General features: G+C 37.1%; 1 protein-coding gene across 1 annotated transcript; it reads left to right on the top strand.

The window, feature by feature from the left end:
* Nucleotides 1-22,034: 22,034 nt before the first annotated feature.
* On the top strand, nucleotides 22,035-23,392 carry LOC149130249 (uncharacterized). Its single transcript, XM_089345952.1, has one exon. It carries the CDS (start codon nucleotides 22,078-22,080, stop codon nucleotides 23,350-23,352), a length of 1,275 nt encoding a protein of 424 aa, XP_089202078.1. The 5' UTR covers nucleotides 22,035-22,077; the 3' UTR covers nucleotides 23,353-23,392.
* The last annotated feature ends 1,566 nt before the right edge of the window (nucleotides 23,393-24,958 follow it).

Raw genomic sequence — 24,958 nt, forward strand, 5'->3', positions numbered from 1 at the left:
AAAAGAGCCAGGTGTGGGTCTTCCTTACTTTCTCGGCATTTGACTAGTGTTCTCTTGCACCTGTCTTTCAATGAATCCATGACCTTTGGGGTAGTGTGGAGATGAGGTTACAATGTTGAACCCATACTCATCAGCTAGCTTTCTGAATTCCTGAGATGTGAACTGGGTTCCATTGTCACATATGATCTGCTCTGGTATTCCTTGCTCTGCCACAAGTCCTCGAGCCACTGTAGTTATTGTTCTGGCTCTCAAGTCTTTCACTTTCCTCACAAATGGGAATTTGGAGTGGTAGCAGACCATTATCAAGTACCATTCTTGGTTCTCTTTGAACAGGTCTACTCCAATAGTTTGCCATGGCCTTCTTGGAATGTCACTGGATATCATTTCCTACTTTTGCTGTGTGTTCCTGTACTTTTGACAGATGTGGCATGCAGAAACCATCTTCTCTATCTCTTTATCCATGCCTACCCAATACACAGCTGACCTGGTTTGGAGTTTGCATTTTTCCATTCCCAGATGCCCTTGGTGGATCTTGTCAAGAATTTCTTTTTGCATTGATTTGGCTATAATTATTCGGGATCGAGCCATCAGGATTCCATTCTCCACTGCTATGTCATCATGGATGGCCAAAAATATTCGCGAACGAGGGGCTGCACCTGATGTCTCTTCTCTGGCCACCTCTGAATCACCATCTGAGTAAGGAGCTGGAGTTCTTCATCTTTGCTGGTCTCTTCTTTGATTTGTTCCAGCTTTGTGTTTGTCACATTTACAATGTGGTGGACCTTTACACTGAGTCCTTCCATCTCCTGTTTATCATGTGCGGACAGTCTGGAAAGAGCATCTGCCAACATCAGGTCCTTTCCTGGCTTGTACCTGATGTTGTAGTCGTATTTTTGGAGCCTGGCTGGTGATTTCGTGAGGTTCTTTTTGTCTATTTGCTCTAGCGGCCGATGATCTGATTCAATATTGAAATGTCTGCCATACAGGCATGTATGGAATTTTTCACAGCCATATACTACTGCCAGGAGTTCTCCTTCAATGGATTTGGTAGATGGAAACTGAAAGAAGCCCATAATATATATATATATATATATATATATAAATATATATATATATAGTGGCTAGTGGCCTGTAAATGGCACCATTTGAGCATGATCGTTACCAGCGTCGCTTTACTGGCACGTTAGAAAATCATTCGAGTGAGATCGTTGCCAGTGCCGTTGGACTGGCTCCTGTGCAGGTGGCACGTAAAAAACACCATTTTGAGCGTGGCCGTTGCCAGTACAGTGTGACTGGCCCTCCTGCCGGTGGCACGTAAAAGCACCCACTAAACTCTCGGAGTGGTTGGCATTAGGAAGGGCATCCAGCTGTAGAAACTCTGCCAGATCAGATTGGAGCCTGGTGCAGCCATCTGGTTCGCCAGTCCCCTGTCGAACCGTCCAACTCATGGCAGCATGGAAAGCGGACGTTAAACGATGATGATATATATATATATATAAGAGAGTATTGTAGTTTGCTTGAAGCATTGTGTATTGTTTGTAAAGAATAAAAAGTTTAGGAAGGTATAACAATGCAATATAGAACAAAAAATGGACTATATACCTGTTGTAACTTGGTAAACTGTAGTCCGATGATATTTAGAAATTAGAATTCCTTCTTCAGATCTTTTTTGCTGGAGTCTCTGCTATAAACTGTTTTCCAACGGTTTTTCTTTTTTCGGAAGCGTCTCAGGAGTGGTCTCACGAAGCTCCTTGGAAAACAGTTTATAGCAGAGACTCCAGCAAAAAAGATCTGAAGAAGGAATTCTAATTCCGAAATATCATAGGACTACAGTTTACCAAGTTACTACAGGTATACAGTCCATTTTTTGTTCTATATTGCATTGTTATACCTTCGTAAACTTTTAATTCTTTATATATATATATAAATATATATATATATATATATATATATATATATATATATATATATATATATATATATATATATATATATATATATATATATATATATATATATATATGTATGCATTAGAGTCAATTGTGAAGATCACACACACACATATACAGAGGGTGACAGGGGATAGATAAACAGGTAGGTATATAAGAAGCCAGGTAAATAAACTGGTTATTTACAATATGCAAATAAGGTGGACGACTGTTATGTTGTTTGGTGGGTCAGGCAGGTGTGTGGGTGCGTGGGTGGGGTGGGGGAGGAAAGAAGCGGGTGAAATACAGTAAGAAGAAAATATTGCGACAACAGGTAATGAGACACAACACACCGTAACAGGGGCCCCGGAAGGAGGAAGAGGAAGAGGAGGGAAATTTGGCAACAGTTCCGTGTTTGGGAAATGTTTTTATTTAAAAACATTCTGGGCTTTGTGTGTGTGTGTGCGAGCGCACACGAATGTATGCGTTTCTGTGTCTGTGTTTGTTTGTGTGTGTGTGTGTGTGTGTGTGTGTTTGTGTGTTTGTGTGTGTGTGTGTGTTTGTATGTGTGTGTGTGTGTGCGTTTGTGCACATGTACATGTGTGTGTTTGTGTGTATGTGTGTGTTTGTTTGTATGTGTGTATGTGATTGCGTGTGTGTGTGTGCATTTGTGCATGTGCGTGCTTATGTGTGTGTGTACATGTACATGTGTGTATGTTTGTGTGTGTGTGTGTGTGTGTGTGAGTGTGTGTGATCTTCACTATTGACTCTACCTCAGCATAATGTAGCTACCTTAACATCAGCACCACAACCACCACCACCAACAACAACACCCCCCCACCACTAATTCCACCGCCGCCGCCATCAATACCACTGCCTCCACCACTACAAATGACAATGACAATGAACAAGAACGCCACCACCACCACCACCACCACCCACAACAACAACATGATGACTGTTATCCACCACCACCACCACCACATTCTCACCTACACACCAAGTCACATTTCATTAAATGTGATTATTATTATTATCGGAACTGCCCCAGATCAGGTGAATGAATTCCGGTGACAAAACGAAATAGCAGCTCTTTGTTAATCACTGTTTGTGCTTTGTTGTTTTGCTTTGTGTCGAGGTTTTTTTTTTCTTTCTTATTTTTATTATTATTAAGGCTTTGAGGTAAAAAAAAAAAAAGTTTGCTTCTCAGCCACATAGTTCTGGGTTCAGTCCCACTGTGTGGCACCTTGGGCAAGTGTCTTCTGCTATAAGCCTTGGACTGACCAAAGCCTTGTGAGTATATTTGGTAAGATGGAAACTGCAAGAAGCCCATCCTGTATATATATATATATGAACAATATATGAGTATATGCATATATATGTACATGTATGTACATACCTTCATCTACATGTACATATAGAAACATATCTGGGTACAGGACGTTGCAAAAAAACATGGACAAAATGATAAACAAGGTACAACAAACAAGCAGGCCACATAGAGAACATATCCTCCATTAGCTGCCACCATTAAAACACTGGCGTTTCGAAGAGTTAATATATATATATATATATATATATATATATATATATATATATGTGTGTGTGTGTGTGTGTGTGTGTGTGTGTGTGTGTGTGTTGGGCTTCTTAAAGATATATAATATATATACATTATCTGTATATATAAGATATATTAAACGTATACATAACACACACATATATATAGAAAGAGATACTGTATTGTGTATGTATGTATAATTGTATATATACAGGATGAAGTGAATAAATTGTTGTCTCAATTACGCATAATTGAAAATAACACTGACATCTCATTTTAAGATGCATTTACCAGAATTACCTAAAAATATCTTGAAATACTAAAGAGTAAATTTACTCAATAAAATCACTGTTGGCTTCAACCATGGCCTCCAGATGACTTCAGAATCTTCTGGAATTTTTCTGGACGGCCTCCTTGTTTAAGTTGGTGAATGCAGCCATAATCCTTGCCTTCAGTTCATCTTTGGTGTCACAAGGAGCTTTGTTGGTCTCTCGCTCAAGTGCACCCCACACATAATAATGAAGGGGGTTGTAATCTGGGGAGTTAGGTGGCCAGATGTTAGGGGTGATGTGGTCTCAGAAATTATCTGACAGCCATGACTGGGTTCTCCTGCTTGTGTGGCATGGTGCAGAATCCTGCCGCCAGACATAGGGTCTTCCCACAGACACCCTCTTGATCCAGGGCAGCATTACCTCCTCCGGGCACTTAATGTAGGCCTCCGTGTTGAATGTGAGACCGTGTGGGTAGATGAATGCAGGTATAAAGTCGCCATCACTAGGGATCACTCCAAACACCATGGATATGGTCTGGATGTTTGATTTTTATCTCTCTCGGTACAGGTTTCGGGGACACAGCAAGCCAATGGTTGTTCTGTTCACCATCTGATCCTGGCAGAAATTGTTCTCATCTGAGAAGAAAACCAAAGCATGTTCGGTTGGAGGGGATGCTTGAGTTTGTTCAGAAGCTTTGTGGCATGGTCTTATATATACGTATATGTGACGGGCTTCTTTTAGTTTCCATTTGCCCTCTATTATCATTTGAATAAAATTCAGTTTACAGTTAAACTCATACAGTTTCCTTGATAAATAACACACACGTGTTTACTAAGAAACACATACTTGTCTAAACATACACATACACACACTTACACAAATACTTAAACATACACATATACTCACTTACAGACACACACATACACGTTCACTTACATACATGCTCACTGACATGTACACACACACATCACACACACACAACTTACTCATTTACATACACACAAATGCATACACATTATTAGGTCACGTGTATGAGTGTGTATTATTCATTCATGTCTCTTCTGATTTTTTTATATACACACACATAAATATGTGTGCGTGTGTGTATGCGTGTGCACCCTCCTGTTTTACGTGCCCTAGACATTAAAAAAAACCGTCGCAAGATAAATGGCTCAATTTCACATTGCAAATATGCGTAAACGCATATATTTGTGAGTGAATGTATGTTTGCGTGCAATTGTAGATTTTTCTCTCTCAAAAATGCTGTTCAACAATGCAGGAACAACACGTGTTAAACTTGGTGTAAATATTTAAGGTTAATTTAAGAAATTCCCACAAAGAAAGAAAAAAACCATACAAAGAAACGATTTCATCTCCATAATGAAAAAAAAACCCAAAAAAAACAAAAAACAATGTCACTAGAAACATTAATGGAATTGTTAATAACCACATAAGATGTTGTTGTTCCTATTGTTGTAGTAGAAGTAGTTGTTTCTGGTGGTGGTGGTGGTCATAGTTTGAGGTTAACAATTCTACTGTTGATGGCGGTGTTTTATTCAAAAGTAGTAGTAGTAGTAGTGGTGGTAGTAGTTCTTTTTCTTCTTCTTCTTATTATTATTGTTGATTGAGAGCGCAGCGCACGCCGTCAAAGTTATTGCCATTGTCACATGTTTGACCAGGTGAGCTGACGGCCAAGTCCAACGTGAAGATCACTCCACTGTATACTTTTGGGAGGGAAGGGCAGACACGTTTTCTGACACTGGTGGTGGCTATGGGTAAAAGAAAGCACAATGTGGACACATTTGTGAGGACTGCTGACGGGGGGGGCTTTTTTTTTGCCCCCTCTCTGGCTCTCAGTAACATTGCCAGGTGCTCTCGGGGGGGGGGGGGGAATTTCTGTCTTGTATATTTGTTAAAAGTTGGGTAAACATGGTGAGTATGGCTGGGGTTAATTAAGACAGGTCTGAATCAGGGATTGTAGGACAGGGACAAGAGCAAAGGGAGGACCATGTCTGGGTTATCTGAGATATCTGTAGGGGTCCCTTTTTGGCCCATGGTAGATGTCCTCCTTATTGTGACTATATATTTTCTTTTACTCTTTTACTTGTTTCAGTCATTTGACTGTGGCCATGCTGGAGCACCGCCTTTAGTCGAACAAATCAACCCCAGGACTTATTCTTTGTAAGCCTAGTACATATTCTATCGGTCTCTTTTGCCAAACCGCATGGTTACGAGGACGTAAACACACCAGCATCGGTTGTCAAGCGATGTTGAGGGGACAAACACAGACACACAAACATATATACACACATACATATATATATATACATATACATATATACGACGGGCTTCTTTCAGTTTCTGTCTACCTAATCCACTCACAAGGCTTTGGTCAGCCCGAGGCTATAGTAGAAGACATTTGCCCAAGGTGCCACGCAGTGAAACTGAACCCGGAACCATGTGGTTGGTAAGCAAGCTACTTACCACACAGCCACTCATATATATATATATATATATATATCATCATCATCATCATCTTCGTTTAACGTCCGCCTTCCATGCTAGCATGGGTTGGACGATTTGACTGAGGACTGGTGAAACCAGATGGCTACACCAGGCTTCCGTCTACCAAATCCACTCACAAGGCTTTGGTCGGCCTGAGGCTATAGTAGAAGACATTTGCCCAAGGTGCCACGCAGTGGGACTGAACCCGGAACCATGTGGTTGCTAAGCAAGCTACTTACCACACAGCCACTCCTACACCTATATATTTTCTTATCTTCTTTTTTACCATTTTACTGGTTTTATTCATAGGCCTGTGGCCACACTGGAGCAGCTCCTTCAAAAGTTTTTGTTCGATCATATCAAGCCCAGTATTTTTTTTTCATCCAGTTGTGACTGTGTTTTTAAGAAGCTTGCTTACCAATTACATGGTCTTGGGTTCAGTTCCACTGCACAGCACCTTGGGCAAGTATCTTCTACTATATCCTCGGGCTGACCAAAACCTTGTGAATAGACCTAGTATATGGAAACCGAAAGAAGCCTGCCAGATGTGTGTCTGTGTGTTTATAATCTAGGCTTTTTTTTTTTCCGCCCTTTCAAAGCCAAGCCAGGCTCATGGGCCCGGTTTCCAGGTTTCAATGGTGTATACATTCCCCAGCTGGATGGGACGCCAATCCATCGCAGCGTTACTCATTTTTGCCAGCTGAGTGGACTGGAGCAACGTGAAATGAAGGAATCGAAACCACAATCTTACGATCATGGTGCTGACACCCTAACCACTAAGCCACGCGCCTCCACAACCTAGGCTATACTCACCATATTTACCCAAGTTTTCACAAATACACTACAGGACAGCAATTCTATGTCCAGCATTACATATCTCCCAAGGAAGAAAAAAATGCCATTGTCAATCCTTTTAAATGTGTCCAAAATATGCTTCATTTTATTTTTACCATAGCCACCACTGTAACAAAACGTGTCTGCTCTTCCCTCCCAAAAGTATACGGTGGAGTGATCTTCACGTTGCACTTGGCTGTCAGCTAGCTTGGTCAAATACGTGATTGTTATTATTATTATTATAATATATAACACGCCACTACCGCCAGCAGTAAAAGTGTTAAAACCACGACCACCACCACCAACATCTTCAGCAGCAGTAACAGATGCAATAGTAGCGGAGTAGTATTAGTTTCCCTAACGTTTCTAGTAAAATTGCTTTTCTCTTTACTAATGTTAATTACTTCTCTGTGTGAATTGTTTTATCGTTTGTTGATAATCAACCATTTCTGTGGGAAAATCTTTAATTAACCTAGGATAATTATAGTAAGTTTCATATGTTTTATTTAATGCATAAAGCATAGACACATGCAACTATATATATATACATATGTATATATTTATGGAAAAAGTAAAACCAAATATCATATATATATTAAACTGGGGTATATATGCTGTTTATTTGAAAAATGGCCGACAGGTTAATTTCACTGAAATATTTGCTGCACAGCAACCATAGAATCCAAAGAATAGACTTACATGGATATATATCAACCCATGCTAGCATGGAAAGCGGATGTTAAACGATGATGATGATGATGATGATGATATATATATATATATATATATATATATATAAACTGTCGATGCTGGTAGTTTTATTAATGGTAGAAAGTTGGACATTCTTTGACTATACCAAGAGAAACCATTGATGAATTCATTACCGAAAAACTTTGCAATTTAGCAGAAAAATATCAAAATAATTTCTAAATTTGATGTTGATTTGTATGTTTTGGAAACTTTAGGATATCTACAATTTGTTAAACCTGCCAGCTGTAATTTTTCATAAAGCTCTTTAAAATGAATATTTTAAATAGTATTTTGGAAGAATATATTTTAGAGAATGTGGAATTTAAGCCTGAAAAACTGTTAACCCATTTGTTAGCATATTTCTGTTGAGATGCTTTGTGTTTCTTTCAATTAATTCTAAATATAACAAAGAATTTAATAAAATAACTTAGTTATCATTAAACCAGTGTTAGGAACATAAATTGTGACTAAGGTTTGGTGGAAGATTTTAATTCGAAACTTATGAAAAGAAGACATTTGTATTACAGAACCAGAGGTGGTTTCAGCTGGGTTGGTATCAAAAGGGTTAAAGAAGTTGTAGGGAATATAATCGATGAGGATGGGTACCAACTGTGGTTATGATGAATCTTTTCATAACAACACCTTTAATATAAATGTGTGTGTGTGTTTATTGCATGCATTCGTGAAATTAAATATATTCTTTACTGAAAATATCATGCTTGTGATGGGAAAGAAGCTGAAGGAAAAAAACTGGTGGTTGCTGTTCCAGGTACATGACTAGATGATGGAAGTTGACCTGGAGAAGAAGCTAAAATTTCTGCCATTTATCATCCAAATGATACCCCTGGGAGGGTAACTTTCTAGGTGCAATCCCAGGGTCAGTCATAACTGAAGGGGGTCTCAGCACACACACACAAACATATATATATGAACGTATATACATACATGTACATATATATGCATATACTCATATATTGTTTGTATCACGACAGAACGCACGCGTTACCTTTACACAGTAAGTTTTAAACTATTTTTCTAACGCGACTCTCTCCATTTCTATCTCCCCCTCTCATTCTTCCCTCTACTGTTCTTCGCCTCTACCTGTCACTACTTCTCTCTCTCTCTCTCTCTCTCTATCTCATGTTACTCGTCCTTCGCTTCTCACCGTTACTACTACTATCTCTCTCTCTCTCTCTACTTCTCGTTGCTCACTTTTATTCTACTTCCTCCCCTCCTTTTCCCTCTGCTACTCTTTCTCTTCACACAGCCTTGGTCACGTGTGTGCGGCTGCTATTTCCTTTCGTTCTTGGAATCACCAAGCTCGCACGTACTTCTTTGCCCCTCCTGTACGTGCTTCAAAGCGTTCGAGACATACACACTTCACGTCTGGCTGTACAGCCTTCTTGTTTGTTTATTTCACTGTTTCGTTTTCCTGTCTTGTTTTCCGTCCGCCACTACCCTCCACGAAAACAATTTAATTTGTGTTCGTGGGAAGAACCATTTTAACGATGCGTACTGCCTTAATTCTTCGAAACGCCGGAGTTTTAATGGTGGCAGCTGATGAAGGGGATGTTTCTATGAGGCCTGCTTGTTTGTTGCACATTGTTTACCATTTTGTCCTTGTTCTTTTGCCACGTCATGTACCCAGTTATGTATCTATATGTACATGTGGATGAATGTATATACATACATGTACATATATATGCATATACTCATATATTGTTTATATATATATATATATATATTTGATTAATAAATTCAAAAAGGGGTAAAAATCTTTTACAAGGATTTTATCAGGAAGCCAGTGTGTAAAAAAATTCATAAGAGACTAAATGTGTTTATTTTGGGAAGTCCAGTGTGTAGCATTATTCTGTAGTAATGCCCCTTATATAAATATATATATATAGAGATAGAGCCCTGTGTATTTTTTACCTGAGATATTTAAAGATATTCGAAGAGTTTTGGTTCTAATTTTTCCCATATATATGTATTTATATAAATATCCACATGTAAATGGGAATATGTTTGTGTCCATATGTCTAGATATAAATATATACAGATGAGTGTGTCTGCGTTTTATGCTCATGTTAACAAACACAACAGATGCATTGAATAAAACATATGAAACTTACTATAATTATCAGAGGTTAATTAAAGATTTTTCCCACAGAAACGGTTGATTATCAACAAACGATAAAACAATTCACACACAGAAGTAATTAACATTAGTAAAGAGAAAAGCAATTTTACTAGAAACGTTAGGGAAACTAATACTACTCCGCTACTATTCCCTCTGTTACTGCTGCTGAAGATGTTGGTGGTGGTGGTGGTGGTGGTGGTGGTTTTAACACTTTTACTGCTGGTGGTAGTGGCATGTTATAGATAATAATAATAATAATAATAACAATCACGTGTTTGACCAAGCTAGCTGACAGCCAAGTGCAACGTGAAGATCACTCCACCGTATACTTTTGGGAGGGAAGAGCAGACACGTTTTGTTTCACTGGTAGCTATGGTATAAATAAAATAAAGCATATTGTGGACACATTTGTGGGGATTGTTGACAGGGCTTTGTTTCCTTCTCTTGCTCTCAGAAACATTGCCAGGTTCCGTTGTCGAGAGACAGGTAAAACTTGAGGGAGAATTTTTGTGTTATTGTATATATTTGTTAAAAGTTGGGTAAGTATGATGAGTATGGCCTCGGCTAACCGAGTCTGGTCTGAGATAAGAACATGGAGAGGACCCTGGCTATTGATAGTCTGGGTTATCTGCAATATCTGTCAGGGTCCCTTTTTGGCCCATGGTAGATGTCCTCCTTATTGTGACTATACTCTTTTACTTTGTTTCAGTCATTTGACTGCGGCCATGCTGGAGCACTGCCTTTAGTCAAGCAAATCGACCCCAGGACTTATTCTTTAGAAGCCTAGTACTTATTCTATCGATCTCTTTTGCCAAACCGCTAAGTTATGGGGATGTAAACACACCAGCATCGGTTGTCAAGCGATGTTGGGGGGGGGGGGGGGACAAACACAGACACAAACAAATACACACACACATATATATATATATATATATATATATATATATATATCATCATCATCATCATCATCGTTTAACGTCCGCTTTCCATGCTAGCATGGGTTGGACGATTTGACTGAGGACTGGTGAAACCAGATGGCTACACCAGGCTCCAATCTGATTTGGCAAAGTTTCTACAGCTGGATGCCCTTCCTAATGCCAACCACTCAGAGAGTGTAGTGGGTGCTTTTACGTGCGATCGACACGAAGGCCAGTCAGGCGGTACTGGCAACGGCCACGCTCAAAATGGTGTATTTTATGTGCCACCTGCACAAGAGCCAGTCCAGGGGCACTGGCAACGATCTCTCTCGAAAGTCCTTACAGATGCCGCGGGCACAAGTGCCAGAAAGGCGACGCTCGGCACAGGTGCCTTCAGGATTTCGCTTTCCCCAATAAGTCTTCACAAGCTGAGTTTCGTGTCTAATGAAGGAGACAACGTTGGCATAGGTGCCAGTCGTCGAATTTAACTCGATTTCGATTTTACTTGCCTCAACAGGTCTTCGCAAGTGGAGTTTAGTGTCCAATTTATCTCGATTTCGATTTTACTTGCCTCAACAGGTCTTCGCAAGTGGAGTTTAGTGTCCAATTTAACTCGATTTCGATTTCACTTGCCTCAACAGGTCTTCGCATGTGGAGTTTAGTGTCCAATGAAGGAAGGTACGCATAAATGGACTGGTTGAGGCCTTAGATTTAGGTCTCACTTGGCTTGCCGAGTCTTCTCACACACAGCATATTTCCAAAGGTCTCGGTCAGAAGTCATTGCCTCGGTGAGGCCCAATGTTCGAAGGTCGTGCCTCACCACCTCAGCCCAGGTCTTTCTAGGCCTACCTCTTCCCTCCTATTCTAGTAGGGGATGAGGCATGATCGCACAACACACTCACCTTAGCCCTCATCCTTGTCTTTCACTGCTAAACCCAAGATTAAACCATGATCAACACTCGCAATAAACCTTCATCTTCAGTACTGATCCTGTTTAATCTCTACCCTCCCCATCACCGCAAAGCCTAACCCCTAGTTCAAACTTTGATCTCTTACCTAACTATTCTCTCTAAAAATTGTTCACAAATCCCCAAGCTAACCCTAATATAGTCTAAAGTCTGAACCCCAATCCTAACAACAAACCCTCAACAAAATAAGAAAAACAGCAAATACTCAACAAAATAAGAAAAATCACTTACCTTTGGCAATTTGCCCACTATAATAGAAAACATGATATGCAAACAACGAGCAAAATATCAACCAACAACATTTGAAAGTCATATTTTTTTTTTAAAGTCAGATTGTTTTTTTTTTTAAAGTCAGAATTTTTTTTTTAAAGTCAGAATTTTTTTTAAGTCACTTTTTTTTTTTTAATCAGATTATAATTTTTTATTTGAAAGTCAGATATTTTTTTTAAAAAGTCAGATTATTATTTTTTTTTTTTTTGAAAGTCAGATTTTTTTTTTTTCTTATGTCGAATCATGAAGTAGAAAAACTACTTACCTTTGGCAATTTGCCAACTATAATACAAAACATGATATATATATATTTATATATACACACAGACGATGACAGACACACACACACACACATTGTTATTCATATATACACACACACACATTGTTATAATAATAAATATAAGTTTAAATATAAAAATATGTATGTGTAAGTGCATATATGTGTATGTTGGCAATCTAAAATTATCTTACGATCGTTTCGCGAAAACCTCTATCATCTTGCAATGCTATTGAACTAATTATAAATACCTTCATTGAAAAGGTTGTCTCTGCAGCAACAAGAACAAGCTTTAAAATGGGATATTTATTTAAATCTATTCTCAATAAGGATCTTTTCCGTCTTCAGTATTTTCAATTAATCATCCATTGTCTCATAGCTTTTGAGATTTTGCTGATATGATTGTTTGTTTTTAGAATGACATTGTAGGACAGGTATGATAGGCCAGATGTGGCAAAGTCTGACCACAAAACAGGTCGACTATTTGTACAGGAGATGGCTAGCTTAAATGCTAAAAGGTTAATGCCTTAAACCCTTGTAGCATTCAGATTAATCCGTCAAATGTAACCCTTGCTTATTCACATTGCTTTGAATTAATCATTAATCACACATCATCTCATAGCTTTGAGGTTTTGATGACCTGGTCATTTATTCTTAGAAGGACATTGTAGGGTAGGTGCAAGAGGCCTGATGAGGGTGGTTTAAATAACAGGCCACAGGCAAGACAGCAGCTGACACATATATATGTACACTTATACACACACACATATAAACATACACACACTCGTACACATACACATACACACACTCGTACACATATACACAGACACATGTACACACACTCGTACACATACATACACACACTCAATAAAGAGTGTCTCTATAAAGTCACAAGAGCAGCTAGAAATAGTAGCCAATTCTCTCTCAAATTGCACAATTTGTTGGCTTAATGGAGCAAATGTCATTTCAGACCGATACAGTATGGAATGTAGTAAGAGACAGGATGGACATGGATGGATAGTCATATACCTGAGAGTTGGACACATAACATACAGGGCACACTACTACCACCACCACTACTACAGCTACTGCTTCCACCACCACTCTACTACTACTACTAGTTCTAACACCACCATGTACACACTAACATACATGTATGTATATATACATATATATATATATAAAAACAAATAGTAAATGCAAATATATTTGTATTAGATCAATGGATATTCAAAGAATTTATTAGAATTTTTAGGTACATTTTGGACTTACCATTTTGGTATTAACACTTTAATATATTTTGGCTCTGAAGATAGGGTTTTGCTGAAGTCGATGTCGGCTGGTGAAGTAATAATGATGAAACATGGTTAGGGAAAAATTAGTGGTTAATGGATTTCATTCTCTTGACAAAGTAAGTAAGCATAGAGGATTGTGATTCTAAATTTCGGTATTGGTACCATGAACAAAACAACTGATATTAAGCGAGCTAAAAGATAAATCATTTAGAAACTACTATTAGGAGATGACTAACTGAGCTGTTTCAATTACAGAAAGATAATGTTTTATGAAACTAGTCTTAGTTGGGGAACTCAGTTTCAGTCTGTCAATGGTTAGGGTTAGGGTTAGGGTTAGGGTTAGGGTTAAAAGTATTTTATTGACTATGGTCTACTATTGTCATAGGAAGTGGGATAACTATAGTTTAACCATGTTTTCAAATAATTTCTCTTGCTTTCTGTAATTTTGTTTCTCTTGCCAATACTGCCTGACTGGCGTTCGTGCAGGTGACATGTAAAAGCACCCACTACACTCTCTGAGTGGTTGGCGTTAGGAAGGACATCCAGCTGTAGAAACTCTGCCAGATCAGATTGGAGCCTGGTGTTGCCATCTGGTTTCACCAGTCCTCAGTCAAATCGTCCAACCCATGCTAGCATGGAAAGTGGACGTTAAACGATGATGATGATGATGATGATATATATATATATATATACATGCATATATAAATATATGCATATATACAAATATATGTATGTATATAAATATATATGAGGATATTAGTGTTTATAATAATATATATACATACATATATATATATATACTAACATATACATGCGTGTATATAAATATATATGAGGATACTATTGTTTATAATAACATATACATATATATATATACAAACATATGTATGTGTGTATATAAATATATATGAGGATATTATTGTTTATAATAATATATAAATATATATATATATATATATTCATGCACATATACATACACATGCATATATGCATATACATACATGTATACAAATACACACACTCTCAAACGAACATACACATACACACATATGTATACACAGTCACACATGCACACTTATATAGATACATGCTCACATTTATATATATATATTTACATAAACATACACACATATATATATGTATTCACACATGTACAAACACACACACACACAAACACACACACACACTCACAGACACACATGCAGACACACACACACACATATACACACATACACCAACAGACACACACACAAACACAAAGGACCACCACATTCATTCCTGGAGGATATATTATTCACCAAACTTGGAATCATGGCCTAAAGTTATGAATAACCAATTCCACCTACACTTACTACTACTACTACTACTACTACTGCTACTACTACTGCTATATGCCAATGAGGGATACCTTTTCATGGTAGCTAGACTTTGTAGAGATAGCAGCCAAATCTCCCTCAAATCACACCTTACTGTCTTATGGATGTATATATGTATGTATGAGCCAATGAGGGAGACCTCTACAGGATAGCTAGAACTGGTTGAAATAGCAGCCAAATCTCCCTCAAATCATACCTTACTGTCTTATGTATGTACGAGCCAATGAGGGAGACCTCTACAGGATAGCTAGATCTGGTTGAAATAGCAGCCAAATCGCCTTCAAATCATACCTTACTGTCTTATGTATGTACGAGCCAATGAGGGAGACCTCTACAGGATAGCTAGATCTGGTTGAAATAGCAGCCAAATCGCCTTCAAATCATACCTTACTGTCTTATGTATGTACGAGCCAATGAGGGAGACCTCTACAGGATAGCTAGATCTGGTAGAAATAGCAGCTAAATCTCCCTCATATCACATCAAACTGTCTTCTGTATGTATATATGTATGCATGAGCCAATGAGGGAGACCCCTGCATGGTAGCTAGGCCTGGTAGAAATAGCAACCAAATCTCACTCAAAATTAAAAGTGCATGGTCACCTTAGACGAATGACAGTGTCCTAAATAACCCTGAACATAGATAAAGCCTGCGAAATCTGGACTGGCTTGGGACTACACTACCACCACCACCACTTCTACTACTACTGCTACAACCAGTGTTTATTTGAGGGGAGGGGGCTTAGTTGTTTCTGTAGATCTCTAAATCTACTTTGGTCGGTGCTTTATCTTAATTGACCCGCAAAGAATGAGCGGCAAAATCTACCTCAGTTGGATTTGAACTCAGGACGTAAAGTGCCAGAAGAAACGATGCTAGGCATTTCGTCCGACATGCTAAAGATCTTCTGCCGGGTCACTAATAATCATTATTATCATCATCATCATCATCATCATCATCATCATCATCATTGTTGCCGTTGTAGTTGTCATCACCACCACCACCACCAAGAGATTTGGTGAATTAAATTTGAAGAAAAGCAACAACACACACACATATATATATATATATATACATATATATATATATATATATATATATATATATATATATATATATATATATATATATATATATATATATATATATATATATATATATATATATGTGTGTGTATTTCTTCTATCTTAATGAATAAAAATTCTTCTGATAGAATAAATGGGTTAATAGAAACCAATGTAGCAAAGAACACAAAATAACTGTGGTTTAGTTCCTGTTTTTAAGGCAGGAACTCCTTGAAATTTTGGGTATTTGAGTATATTTAAGAATTTAAGGAATGGAGAAAACGCATGTTATAATTGCATACTTTATTCCTACATATGTTTCATCAGGGAAAGCATGGGAATCATCTTAAACGTAAGACATTATGACCGATTTTAATATCAAAGATCCCTATGGATTACACAGGTTGTAATCCTTTGAAACATATGTAGGAATAAAGTATGCAATTATAACATGCGTTTTCTCCATTCCTTAAATTCTTATATATATATATATATATATATATATATATATGATGTTTAAATTCTCAATTGCAGAATAATGCTAATAATATAGCCTGAACAGGATAAATTATCCCTATTTTTGCAGAGAAAAGCGTAGGTCTGCAAAAATAGGGGTAGTTTATCCTGTTCAGGCTATATTATTAGCATTATTCTGCGATTGAGAATTTAAACATCACTTCTTTAACTTTCTATAAAAAAGACATCTCAACGCTTCTAAAAGCAAGCTTCGCTTGTTTGTTTACGTTTGTCGTAATTTGAATTTAATATATATATATATATATATATATATATATATATATATATAAAGTGAAATAAAGTGTCTTGCTCAAGAACACAACAGGCAGTCCCGGTCCGGGAATCAAACTTACAACCTCACAATCCTAAGCTTGACGCTGTAACCACTGAACCGTGTGCCTTCACACACACACACACACACATATATTCAGTGCTGGTGCCATGTAAAAAGCACTCAGTCTGCTCTGCTGCCGGGTGGTTGGTGTTAGAAAGGGTATCAGCTCTAAAAAACCATGCCAAAACAGACACAATAATAGCCTTCTACCTCGCTGGCTCCTGTAAAACAATCCAAACTATGGCCACCACGGAGAGCAGACGGCGATGATGATATATGTATTAATTATGTTATTCATTTTTGGCATTAACAAAACACTGTCTTACTCTGCTTTTGGTATTAAAATACTATTCTTTCCACCTTGTTTTGTTTACACACACACACACACACACACACGTAGGTAAAGTAATCAATGCACGCACCCGCATCCGATATCTGCCCAGAGGAGTTTGTTAAACGGAAAATTCCATTTCATAAAACTAGTTTTCGGCTTAAAAACCCGAAAGAAGTTCAATGGAATTGTAATGAAATAAATATGGTTTTTTTGAGAAAGGTGAAATATTTTACTTTCATATTACGGCCCACGAGATCTTATTATAAAGGGGCATTCAAAAGTCATCATACATAGGAAATAATTAATTTTTTTAATAAGAAACGGTTAAATAAAAAAAAAATTTGCTTCTTATAAAAAATTGTTTCTTAATGGCGGTGCCCCAGCTTGGCCACAGCTCATGAGCTGAAACTAGATAAAATGAAAAATGAAAAAATAAAAAATAAAGGATCTTTCTGAATTAACTTGTTTTTATAACACAAAATATACAAATATACGAAGTTTGAAAATGTTTCGGTACCAAAAACATAAAACATAAATGAAAAATGGTTCCCTTCAATCCAGAAAGATCCAAAATTAAATTGTTTCTTATTTAATGTCGACTTTTGAATCCTCCAGAAATAACAAGTGCTTCGTGGTCGGTAAAATATTTCACGTAGGAAAAACAAAGACGTTCTCAAAAACCATATTCATTTTATTACAATTCCATTGAACTTCTATCGTTTGATTTATCAGATATTATAGACATAAGGAAACTGAAACAGCCTTCAAAAGGAGCAGCATATTAAAAAATATTCTCAAGTTAACAATGGATCTATTGGGAAATATCGACAATTAAAGTGTTGAAAACATTGAATAGAAAAGCCTCGTGGGAAGAAATAATGTCCTTGGGCATTTAGGGTAGAATAATAACCGAATAGTTTCAAGAATGTTTTCACATCAGAGCAAATTTCACTTACCTGTATCTCATCTTCTTCTTCGATCTTTGTCTCATTCTGTGCATCTGGCACATTTAGATGTCTTCGTGAGTTTAAGAGTCGATGGTTCTACAATCTGTCGACGAGAAACAATTTTACAACATTCAAAAGCAAGCTTTAGAGTTTCATTATTTAAAGGGACAACAGCTTGGGTCACAAAGTTCGCTATCTCTTGATAAGAAGGTCTTTCGCGATATCCCTTTATTTGTATCCTCCTTTTTGCCATTTGAAAACCAATTCTCCCAAGGACCAAGAATTGATACGTCTCATGGCTCCAAGATGTTGTTTTAGGAGGGATAAGTTTGAGGATTGTAATTCCTACGTTTGAACACTTCTAGGAGCTCTTTTTTTTTCTTGTTCACTGAATATTGAGCCTGGAATAGTTGTGCTGTTCTATCTGAGCTCACGATCATATGTGATCGATACCCGGTTGGAGACTGTTCAGTAAATATTCTTTGGGACCTTGATTTTAGGCACGTTCTTCGATCCTTGTTGTTTTCAACACATTTCCTGCAGCATTAACAGACAACACAGCAATAAAACGAGCTTTGGTAACACCAGAGTGGCCGGCATTTACATTGTTATTGCCAACAAAGTCCCATGGTGGTAATCAATCAATGGATGTTCCAATCCTCCTCCGACGACGACGACGAAAGAGGGGGAAATGTTGATCAGAGCAAATGAACGTCGGAACAGAAGGCAAACAAGAACACTAACTCTGTTTCAACTTGTAACCGGCAATTAACCACCTATCCAAATAGATGCCCGTGGGCAATGTAAGGGAGGGGCGGATTTCTGGAAAACCCCGGTATTTGTGAGCAGGGGAGTGATCCCCTACCGCCATCTTGCGATGGGACCAGTAGACCAGCTGGTTTTGAGGCTATTTTCAGCTTATCTTCAGTACTGGACACCTCTTGTCTGCTAGAGATGGCAGGAACTGACTTCTGCTCCCAATATATATAAATTCAAGTGACAATTAGCTAAAAATCTAATTCTAAAATCTCTGCAAGAAATGAATGCAATTGCTGTACTGGCAAGTAATGTTTGTTGCGTTCATCTCTTACAGAGATTTTAGAACAAGCTTATTTGTATACACAAGCACACACACTGAGCAAATGAAAGACAGAAGATGGAAAATATGAGAATTTATTATTAATCACAACAATTGTTTCAACACATCTAGCATAAAGTCATTAATTAATCATCTATCAGTAGCCATTGTACAAAAAAGATCATATAGGTAATATAAAGTATAATTATAAACATATAATTATAATAAAGGGTTGTGGAGGAACAGCGCCTGTATGCTAGAAATGGATATCAAATGCCCACAAACCACTTAAGTTATTACTCTGTTTTTGTGTTAAACAGAGTAATAACTTAAGTGGTTTGTGGTCATTTGATATCTATTTCTAGCATACAGGCACTGTTCCTCCAGGACCTTTTATTATAATTAAATGTTTATAATTATACATTAAATATATACATATACATATATATTAGCAGAGATACTTGGCATTGCTTGGTATTAAAATGGCATAGTTTTTTTATTGTTTTACTTGTTTCAGTCATTTGACTGTTGCCATGCTGGAGCACCGTCTACCTGTCCATCCATCCACCTGTCTGCCCATCCACCTGTCTGCCCATCCGCCCGTCTGCCCGTCTGTCCGTATCTATGTATGTGCAAAGTGTATAACTATACTTGAAATAGCTTTTAACATTGAAATATTCAAGTTACAAGAGTGTTCAATGTTAAAAACCGATACACTAACGTCTAGTATATCAGTTCACAATGGCAGCACACACTTTTCTAAATGTGTGTGTGCATGCATGCATGCAAAATATGAATATTATCTTTATAACATTTTCACCAATTAAATGCCTTTCTTCCATGCAGACATTGGTTGTATGTTTTGAAAGGATTTGTTGAGTCGGAGGACGGTGCCATGCTCCTATCTATGAAATCATGTATATACATACATATACATATTTATGTGCACACGTGTGTGTGTGTGTGTGTGTATGCATGTGTGTATGTATATATACATACACACATTTACATAATTGTAGCGTTGCCATTGTATCTGAAGAAAACGTGTAAAATCTTGTATAAATATTTAAGGTTAATTTTGGAAATTCCCACACATGTTGTTGATCTTCAATAGACAATAAAACCATTCACACAATGAAATAATGTCTACTTAAAAAATATAATAGTAGAGGTGGCAGCGGCAGTGGTTGTGGTGGCGGTGGTATTAACCGTTATTTTCTTCTATTGTTGTGGGGTGGGGGTGTTATTTATAAGTTGTTACTTTTGTCATTATCGTTATTACCATTATAATAATCACGTGTTTGACCAGGTGAGCTGACGGCCAAGTCCAACGTGAAGATCACTCCACTGTATACTTTTGGAAAGGAAGGGCAGACACGTTTTCTTTGTTTCGTAGCTATGGTAAAAGAAGAAGTATGGTGGGGATTGCTGATGGGGCTTTTCCCTCCTTGTCACACGGTTAAAATGAGCCAAGATTTGTTGGAAAAGAATGGTATTAGAAAGCTTCCATAACCAAACCAATCACCGGATATGAACCCTGTTGAACACCTCTGGGGCATAATGGACAGAACATTTTGTAAACAGAATAAGAAAGCATCTTTAAAACCAGATCTTTTGAGGTTATTGCATGAAACCCCGCAAGGAATTCCACAAGAGAATATTCATCTGATGATCAGTAACATGCCTAATAGGGTCCTTGCATTGAAAAATAAAAAGGGGGCATATCTACTAAATATTAAATGTTCACATTAAAACAATTATTAAATAATTTGAATGTATAATTTTAAGATTTGAATGTATAATTTCAGATTTAAATAAATTTTAATGATTATAAGGGTGTCTATTTACTTCTTTCATGTCTGTGTATATTTCCCCACCATCACAACAACAATTATTAGCATTATTGAAGTAGCAGGCTGGCAACAGCCATTAAACATACCAAACAAAATTCTTACTGGCTTTTTTTTATCTGTCTTTAACATTCTGAGTTCAAATGGCACCAAGGTGGACTGTGCTTTTCATCCTTTCAGGCTCAATGAAATAGGTACCAGTTATGTACTGGGGTTGATGTAAATCGACTTACACCCCCCCCCCCCTCTTGTGCCAAAATTTGAAACCATTATTATTATTATTATCTACTTTTAATCTGCATGTTTGCTACAGTCACTTGCCAAGACACACCCAGTGCCCTGGGGTGAATGAAGGATAAGAGATGTTATAGTATGGCTGAAAGCTTGGGGAGGGGAAGTGGCAGGGGCAGTAGTGAAATATCTTCATGTAATACAACACACACATTTAAAAAGATAGGGTTTTTCTAAGGATGTGGGCAGTATTAAAATCATCATCATCACCATCATCATCATCATCATCATCACCATCATCATCATCATCATCATTAACAGTATAATATAGAAAAAAAATGCCTTACCTGTGAATCTATTTCCTGATATAGTAACAAAAGAATTCCCATGCTGCTTCCTTAAAATAGACTTCATGGGAACTTTTTCAGAAACGTGCACAAAAATGAACTGGTTTTTGATTCCGCTTTTTCCTATTTTTAAATCACGTGTAACAGTAAGCGGATGTTGGCTGGTTTGTTGGCTGGTTCATTAATTTATTCGTTAATCACGTTGGCCAGCGAAGCTATATAAAGGTAGAAAACGCTTTCATTGCACTACAGTTTGTTTGTGAACTTCACCAGCAGACACAACTTGGAAGATGCCGGAATACCGTCCTCTGGCTGTCGAGCGGCAAGTCTACTTGATTGGAATATGGCGCTCTGTTACTCTAAACGATATTTTCCTGAAAGAGATTCAAATACAAGAGGAAAAAATTACAGATAAAATCTGTCAACTGCAGTTGTCTCCTTCGGGATTGTTTCTGTTTGCAAAAACAGGCAACTACAGCACAGGGTTGGAGAATGGAGTTCTGTTGCATAAGATTTACTCAATCGCATCAAAGAAGTCTAAACCAGAACATCTGTTGTGCATCATCGATGAAGATGAAGAGGATAAATTCGCTGTCATTTTGCTTCGTTGTAACACTTTGAAAGATAGCTTCCTTATACAGAACACCATGAAGGAACTGTGGGACGTTTGCTTCATATCGGAGAAACAGTTTTATATCAAGCGTGAGCCTTCTGGAAGAGTGAAAAGTATGCTGAGAGGATCGTATGGGTCGGATCAAAGTTGGCAGAAAAGCAACAGTGAAAACTCTGATGAGATATATAATTCTGGGTCTTTGATAACGATAGATGATTTCAATAAATATCAGCATGCAACAGAGTCGCACATGTCATCCATCAGAGCACAGCTTGATATGATATTTTCAGAAATCTACAATGTCAAAGTCTACCTAACGCACACTGATATAACGAATGAAGAGAGCCTAGAAGATCTCAACAACATGAAAGGCATGAAGTTTTTGAGAGCAATCGCACATAACCGGGATGGAGATTCAGAAAATGAAATCCGAAGTTTGGAAGACTATTTTGATCTCGATGTATTGAAAGCCAGCAAATTGTCTGACACTGAAAATGAAGAATATATTTTATTGCGAAACAACCTCTTAAAGAAATCTCATGACGGCTATTTTCAAGAGAAGCCCATCCGTTTTAAACCTGATTATTTACACAGTGACCCATTGTTTGGTAAAGCTCGCAAAGGTCACAGTGTGGAGGATTGCCTCAACACAAAGGAAAACAACTTGGTGAATAGCCAAATGGAGATAATGGAATCAACCTCGAAAGCTAACTCCATGGCAAAGAGTCGCAAACCAGGAAACTGGACATTTTTACAAGAACTTTTTGATTTGGAATCAAACACCAAAGAGTCTATCTCAAAAAAGAACAGTGATAGGACCTTCACACCTTGTCATGCGAAACCCCTTGAAACATCTTACATGCGTACAGGAGTAAGAAAACCCATTGAAGAGGTTTACCGAAAGAAAGATAGCCAAGTATTTACCTGGGACGCTGTATACACATCAAATTAGTGTTAAGACAGGTAAATCTGTCTCTGTTTTTTTTTTTTTACCTCACACTATCTGAAGCTCATTTGTCTTCAAAGCTTCAATGAACTTCAAAGCTACAACTTGTTAAATGGACAAAAAAAAAACAAAAAAAAATTCAAAACAAAAGTAATATTTCAAACAATTTTTTAAAATATATTTATTGAACAATATTTGATTGAATTACCTTGTCGTATATATACACACACACACCAAAACCAAATTATTTATATTATATGTGTGTATGTATGTGTATACATATATATATATACACACACAAGCACATACACATACATAGAAATATATATATATATATATATATATATATAGACTCCTACACATATCAGCTGTAATTCAAAAACGGATGTGCATTAATGCTGTCTGAATATCCCTCTAACTTACACTTTGGTCAATGAGGTGGCCATTTTGTGATCATATATCTATGTGTGTCTATGTGTTTGTAGAGCAGCCTTGATCTTCAACTATTTAAGAGAATCATTAATTAACTATTGTGCTGATCTCACTTGTCCTGTAGGATTTGTGGTGGGTAAAATGTACCACAGCTTTTTGCAGTCCAAGCCATGAAAGAAGGAGAACTTTTAGATCATATAATACCAATGGCTGCCTCCTCCTCTTGTATGAGTCAAGGGACTCTGTAAGTGGACTCTTGGTTCTGTTAAAAATACCAGCTGAACTTTTTTGTGAAATCTCGTGAAACCTTAGAAAAAAAGACAACAAAAAAAAACTACAGAACAATGGATAATGTAATCCAAGATATGCTCAGACAAGAAATTAAAACAGAGCGGTTCATGATTTGTTCAGTCAGACCTCATCTGAAACTAAAAATGAATAAGAACTATAACAACGAGAATAACAACAACAAGAAATCATGATGACAACAGCAACAACAAGAACACCAAGAAGGAAAATAACAACAACATCAATGAATTCCTTGGCCCAGAAATGTAACAAGACTTCAATCTGTGTCGTGGTTGTTCTGTGACTGTAAGAACTGGTTTTCTCTAAAGCAACCCAGATTCAACCCTAAAACTATGATTTCACATTTTGGTAAAACAATTTCTTTGCCATTTTTTACCTTCTTTTTCTTTCTTTCATTTTTTCTTCTTTTTTTTTTGAATTTCTTTAGTTTTTTTTTTCTTCCTCTGTCTTTAATTGTTCGTTAACCGAGATGCATAACTTCTCTCCCTTGGGCCATATATTTTCATTTTTTTCCCCCCCTTCCCTCATATCCCAGCCCCCCCCCCAAAAGGAATAGCTAAACAATTTTTGTAATTTAATCTGTGTGGTCCTGAACTGATCTGAATCTTAACCCCAATTATATTCCCGGTATGTTTTAATTGACATTCTACCCCATCACACACGCACAAACACAAATGCAACTTATAAGAGATACTAAGCTAAATACCAACAGGCTGTATAATAATAATAATAATAATAATAATAATAATAATAATAATGATAATAATAATAATAATAATAATAATAATAATAATAATAATAATGACGATGTTGATTTCTTTTACTCATTAAAAAAAAAAAAAAAATTTATAATAGTAATGACAGCAATCGT

Source organism: Octopus bimaculoides, chromosome 30, assembly GCF_046866305.1.
Source record: "Octopus bimaculoides isolate indiv1 chromosome 30, ASM4686630v1, whole genome shotgun sequence".
NCBI lineage: Eukaryota > Metazoa > Mollusca > Cephalopoda > Octopoda > Octopodidae > Octopus > Octopus bimaculoides.